At 43.6% G+C, this 6,453-nt stretch overlaps 1 protein-coding gene across 2 annotated transcripts in view; it reads right to left on the minus strand.

Annotated features, from left to right (window-relative positions):
* Nucleotides 1-1,286: 1,286 nt before the first annotated feature.
* Nucleotides 1,287-6,453, minus strand: part of slc39a14 (solute carrier family 39 member 14) — a 49,625-nt gene continuing 44,458 nt past the window's right edge. For both annotated transcript variants that reach the window (XM_037531477.1, XM_037531478.1), the window contains exons 8-9: nucleotides 4,986-5,170; nucleotides 1,287-4,418 (exon numbers count right to left, since the gene is read on the minus strand). In XM_037531477.1, the coding sequence (XP_037387374.1) occupies nucleotides 4,266-4,418; nucleotides 4,986-5,170 (338 nt within the window). In that variant the 3' untranslated portion in view covers nucleotides 1,287-4,265. The remainder of the gene's footprint in view (nucleotides 4,419-4,985; nucleotides 5,171-6,453) is intronic.

The following is a 6,453-nucleotide window of genomic DNA, read 5'->3' on the forward strand; positions in this document are numbered from 1 at the left end:
GCATGGTGAAATGGTTCTTCAGACTGATGGAGAATGCACGGTATGTGGTTCTATTAAGCACCAAAAACGGTTCCACTATTGTGACAATGTCAAGCTTGTAACAGTCAAACTTTTTTGGTGCTCTACAGAACCCTCGCCAAAAAGGTTCTATATAGAACCATCTACATTCTCCATGAATGAACATTCACTGCCTTTACTAAAGAACCCTTGCAGAACCATCTTTTGTAGGTGTGAAGGATATCGAGCTTTAGTGACCGCGTCCTTTAACTGGTCAGTGAATGGGGCTCGGAGACCGACAGTCAGATGGACCATCAGCTCAACATCTGAGCAGCTTCAGCCCAAACTGTGCTACACAGGAACCGGCGTCCAGATCAACTATGGTCACTTCAGAACACAGAACACAGCGGAACATTAAACAAAACAAAAACGTGTGATAAACAGACTCTGATCTGAGAACCGCACAGTGTTTATGACCGACCGTCACACGATCACACGACTACTGAGAGAACATCAGCGCTGAGCACCCAGACAGGCAGACAGACAGACAGGCAGACACACAGACAGGCAGACAGACAGACAGAGAAAAAAAAGTAAAATAAAATAAAAAAACATCAATTTCACTGCACAAAAATCATATTTACACATGAAATCGTCTTAAATCCACTCAAAATACGCATCGTTTCTAATTATGAGGCTGTGGAAAGAACGTTAGAATATCATTTAACATGTTTTTAGAGTTTCAGCTCATTTTTATTTAGTGAAATGAACCGATTGGCCTTTTTTAAATAAAGCATAAAAATGGCCTTATTAAAAAAAAACTTAAAGAAATGATGCAGATTCTAATCCAAGCAATAACACAAAACAACTGGCTTATTTCAAGAAATAATGCTTATAATAATAATAATAATAATAATAATAACAACAACAGGTTCTAATGTGCAGATCTTTAATCATCTGATTTTCTCTCAACAGCCCAATAATGAGAAACATCAGACGTGCAGATCAGATCTAAGCCGATTTCACGCAGAGAGAAAGGAACGCAGGTATTTGGTCGACTAGATTTCAGCCTCTTTAGCTCCTCCAGTACAAAATAAGAGTCCTCTTCATATTTAATAGCGTTTGTTTAGCTGAGAGAGTTTTCAGTTTGGTTTGCTGAGTTGTTTGAATGGCATTCTGGGTAAAAACAGCAGCATGTGAAAGTGAACACCTTCACAGGTACGACTTCCTGGCTAAAGCTAAAGGCTAAAGCTAAAGGCTAAAGGCTAACGCACTCGCTTACTGACCAGTAACGTCACAAACAGGAGTTTTATTAATAAGTTATGAGCGTCAGTTTATCTAGATTAGACAGTTTAGGCAACGTTCTAGATAGCAGCAGCTACAGCTAACACGCTAGTACAGAGATAAAGGGAACACTGGGTATTGATCTGTATAGATTTCGGGTTTAAGTTAATCTGTATTGATCAATTTAGCTCAGATCACACCTTCAACACGTTTCCCTGAACTCAGAAACCAAGAGAAGCTCACGGAAACTCACTGTATTAGAGGTCACAGGGCACCGAGTTAGAGCCGGACGATACGGCCGAAAGGAGTCGGGACACCTAAGAAGGCTTTATGACACACGACGCGTCGCGATATTTATTTTTTCTGATGTGTGATAAACGTAGAAGAGAGAAAGCAGAGCCACGTCACGTCCTGGGATACGGACTTCCAGGGAGGCCATGAAGAGGCCACAATTCTCTGGATTGTTATCCTGAGATCATGACTTAACTGAAAAAACACACTGAGTCCAGACCGAGCCGTGAAGCTCAGACCGACACCGAGAGCCGCAGATTTAGAGGGAAATCGAGTTTTTCATCGAGAGACGCAGAAAACGAGCCTGATGTTTCAATTTAATCAGACATGAAACGGAACGAAGATCACAGTAAAATCAGCACCAGAGTCTCACAGCAATGACCGCTTATCACAGCCGGACACATCAACCCTTTACGGAGGAACAATCGTGGCTGATTAAAGAACCATGTGTTTCATTTATAGATATTTGTTTAGTTTGTCTCCCTAATTCTATTTTTGAACAAGTAAATAAGGAATGAGGAATACGCCGTGCTTTACTGCTAATCTGACAGTTTAATTATTTGTTATAAGCTTACGGATTCAAACTGCTCTGAGCAGCAATAAAGTCACATCCTGCGTCTTTTACTCAGTGATAGGAAACCAGAAGCTCTGATCACGTCTCTGTAAATATTTACAATCATTTCTGAAAATGATTTCATCCCTCTGGTCTTCTGACATGCTGTGATTCTGCTCTCCGAGAAAAGTTTGGACGCCCCGGATGCAAAACTGTCCTGCACCTTGTTTGAAACTCTTGAATCAGACGACCTCCGTTTTCTTTCACCGGATCAATAGATGTGAAAAGCCGCGTTCACACAGCAGGTGAAAGTGTCCTGAATCTGATTTGTTTGTTTGGCTGTTCAGATCATCTTTTAAGCGTGATCTGTATGCGACGTCAGTCTGAACAGATCAGCTCCTAAACCGCATGCGCGGAACACCGGAGCGTCACGAGGCTCGTCCGGAGGTAAACGGTCATGAGAACGCCTGACGCTCCCGGAGCTTCGGTTTGGTCTTCGCCAGCGTCACAGGAGCGATTATGAAGTTCCAGTGTTTGACAGCTGGACTCAGCACCCACAGTGAGTTTGAGTTCGCCGTGAAAACGGTGCAGGATTTCGGTCACGGCCACTTCTTTAGTTCGTGTTCCCAGATTCTGTAAACGCTGCAGCCTCCGGCTCCTCCGGCCGCTCGGCCACTTCGTTCAGAACCTATTCTAATTTTTTGTTGGTACAGAAACATCAGCCCAGATGTTTATGAGCTTCAGCAGCGCGACATGATGACTAATGTTGAGTTGGGCTGACGTGAAAAATTGCATGAATTCCGATCCGGCTGTTCAGATGGACTCGCGTTCCTGCAGATCGGATACGGATCGGATTTCAGTACCACATATGAAAGCGTCTGAAATCGGATTTGAAAAGTCAGATTCAGTGTGTTTATCTGTTCACACTGACACACGTCTGAGTCACATATGAGGAAAAAGATCGGATCTGGGCCGCTTTTACTCGCTGTGTGAACGCAGCCAAAGTTAACCAGAGGACGGACATTAAAGGAGGTCGTTCTGACTTTAAATCTGTCGCTTTTCTGAGGCGCAAAAACAAACCGAATTTCTCTAAACTAACGTTTCTGTAAAGCGTTAAGCAGCTCACGCCAAATTTTACACACAGCTCAGATTCATTAAAGCTCCGAACCATGGAAACTATCACGATGACAGAAAAGCGAACGATGAGAACAGCAGCTCGAAAAACTGTACAAGGACAATAAACCTGGTACAGATATTTAAATATCATCGTGGATGACGGTCACATGAACGATGGGCTGTATTAAAACATTTGAGTAACTCAAATGTGCTGCAACTGGCTTTTAACTGCGTCATTTAACTGCCAAGTTGCATGGAAATTATATTGCAGGCAACGTACGACATGCAACTAGTGTCCGTGTAAAAACGGCTGTAGGGAAAGTGAATTAACCTGAACTACTTCCTTTACACCGTGTTGCTCTGGTGTTAGAAAGTGGGATAAAACTTTATAATAAAGAGTTTATCAGCCAAGTTCTGCGCCTCCCACTGACGTCTATTCTAAGTGAGTCTGAAGAGGTTTTCTGCTCTTTTCTAAGTTCAGGGTTCAGAAGGGCTGTGCGAGGTGATCGACTGCGCTCCACAGACGCAGCAGATGGAGATGAAGCTGAAAACCAGCGCAGTACCAACGAGACTGGGTTAAGCGTCTGGCGTAACAGGAAGCAGCAGAGTTTACGAGTATAAACACACGCTTTAAACAGACAAGGCCTCCGCAGGAAATGAAGAGGGCGGAAAAGAAAGGAAGACGTAGAAATGGAACGAGAAATGGTGAAAACGAGGGAACTCAAGGAAAAGTGCATATTAATATGCATATTTAGGTCAGTTTGACTCAGTCGCGTCTCGACCGGCTCAGTCGGACTCGTCTGCAGGTCCGAGTTAACGCACTACGCCTGGACTGGTTTTAAAAGGTCTTAGATTCTGGTGTTTGGGTCCAGACCTAGTCCAGCTGGTCCAGGGCTCTCACTTAGGCAAAAACTGGCTCACGTCTGAGTCCATCTCTCACGCTTCTTTGGGCTCACCCCTGAAGACGAGGGGTTAAAAGGTCAAGTTCAGTCCGGCGGGATGTGGGGTCAGTCCCGGTCCACTGCTATCCGAGCTGGATCTGTCCCGAGTAGATGGTCAGGAGGAGCATGATGCTGAATCCGGTCAGCAGGCCAGCGTTCTGGATGGCGAAGGTCAGAAGGGAGCCGCTCCCTCCGGCCTCCTCCTCTTCTCGGCTCACCTCATTCATCTCCGGGAACTGGACACAGACGGCACAGATACACAGCAGTTAGACCGGAACCGAGGCTGCGGATAATTAACACTCACATTTAAGGCTAAAACGTTACAGTAAAACAGCGAGTGAAATAATCTGATCACAATCCGATTTCTGCAGTGATCGGATTATTAAGTGGTCATGTAAACACACACTGATCTCTCAGATCAGATTAAAGTCTATAAATCTGATTATTAAATGCATGTAAACGCACTCATTAACATCAGACAGTGCATTCATAACCACGTCACCAGCTGCTGAAGAAACAACAGCTGCCAACGTCCAATCGTGGTGGAACTACTTTTCCACCAGAAATCTAATCAAAGTCTAATTTACATTCATCTGCCAGTTTAGCAGCTCCACCTACAGGTCTCTACACTCACTGGCCACTTTACTGTACAGGTGCCCGTGAAGGTTTACAGTCACAGACTAAATCAGTTTCAGCTTCTACACCTTTCATCAGTGGAAAGACCCCCGCAGGACCACCATGGACCACATATTTGGGTGCTGGACTGTTTTCAGCACCGCAGTGACACTGAGATAGACCCTCACCATATCTGCCAGCGCGATGTAGAGAAACATCCCCCCCGCCAGAGCGAAGATCCAGTTTGGAGAGAACTGATTTCCAGCCAGAATTCCAAAGGCCATTCCCAGATAACAGCAGCAGGCCGACAGGAAGTTAAAGAAAAGAGCCTGCTGGATACTCATCCCGGCATTCAGCAGGATCACAAAGTCACCTGCAGAGGGAGACAGAGACTCAGTTCAGTTCTCACTCCATTCCATTCACTTCACTTCCATACCATTCCATTCACTTCACTTCCATACCATTCACTTCACTTCCATACCATTCCATTCACTTCACTTCCATACCATTCCATTCACTTCACTTCCATACCATTCCATTCACTTCACTTCCATACCATTCACTTCACTTCCATACCATTCCATTCACTTCACTTCCATACCATTCCATTCACTTTACTTCCATACCATTCCATTCACTTCACTTCCATACCATTCCATTCACTTCACTTCCATACCATTCCATTCACTTCACTTCCATACCATTCCATTCCATTCACTTCACTTCCATACCATTCCATTCACTTCACTTCCATACCATTCCATTCACTTTACTTCCATACCATTTAATTCACTTTACTTCCATACCATTTAATTCACTTCACTTCCATACCATTTAATTCACTTCACTTCCATACCATTTAATTCACTTCACTTCCATACCATTCCATTCACTTCACTTCCATACCATTCACTTCACTTCACTTCCATACCATTCCATTCACTTCACTTCCATACCATTCCATTCACTTCACTTCCATACCATTCCATTCACTTCCATACCATTCCATTCACTTCCATACCATTCCATTCACTTCACTTCCATACCATTCCATTCACTTCACTTCCATACCATTCCATTCACTTCACTTCCATACCATTCACTTCACTTCCATACCATTCCATTCACTTCACTTCCATACCATTCCATTCACTTTACTTCCATACCATTCCATTCACTTCACTTCCATACCATTCCATTCACTTCACTTCCATACCATTCCATTCACTTCACTTCCATACCATTCCATTCACTTCACTTCCATACCATTCCATTCACTTCACTTCCATACCATTTAATTCACTTCACTTCCATACCATTCACTTCACTTCACTTCCATACCATTCCATTCACTTCACTTCCATACCATTCACTTCACTTCACTTCCATACCATTCCATTCACTTCACTTCCATACCATTCCATTCACTTCACTTCCATACCATTCCATTCACTTCCATACCATTCCATTCACTTCCATACCATTCCATTCACTTCACTTCCATACCATTCCATTCACTTCACTTCCATACCATTCCATTCACTTCACTTCCATACCATTCCATTCACTTCACTTCCATACCATTCACTTCACTTCCATACCATTCCATTCACTTCACTTCCATACCATTCCATTCACTTTACTTCCATACCATTC

Source organism: Pygocentrus nattereri, chromosome 20 (assembly GCF_015220715.1).
Source record: "Pygocentrus nattereri isolate fPygNat1 chromosome 20, fPygNat1.pri, whole genome shotgun sequence".
Taxonomy (NCBI): Eukaryota; Metazoa; Chordata; class Actinopteri; order Characiformes; family Serrasalmidae; genus Pygocentrus; species Pygocentrus nattereri.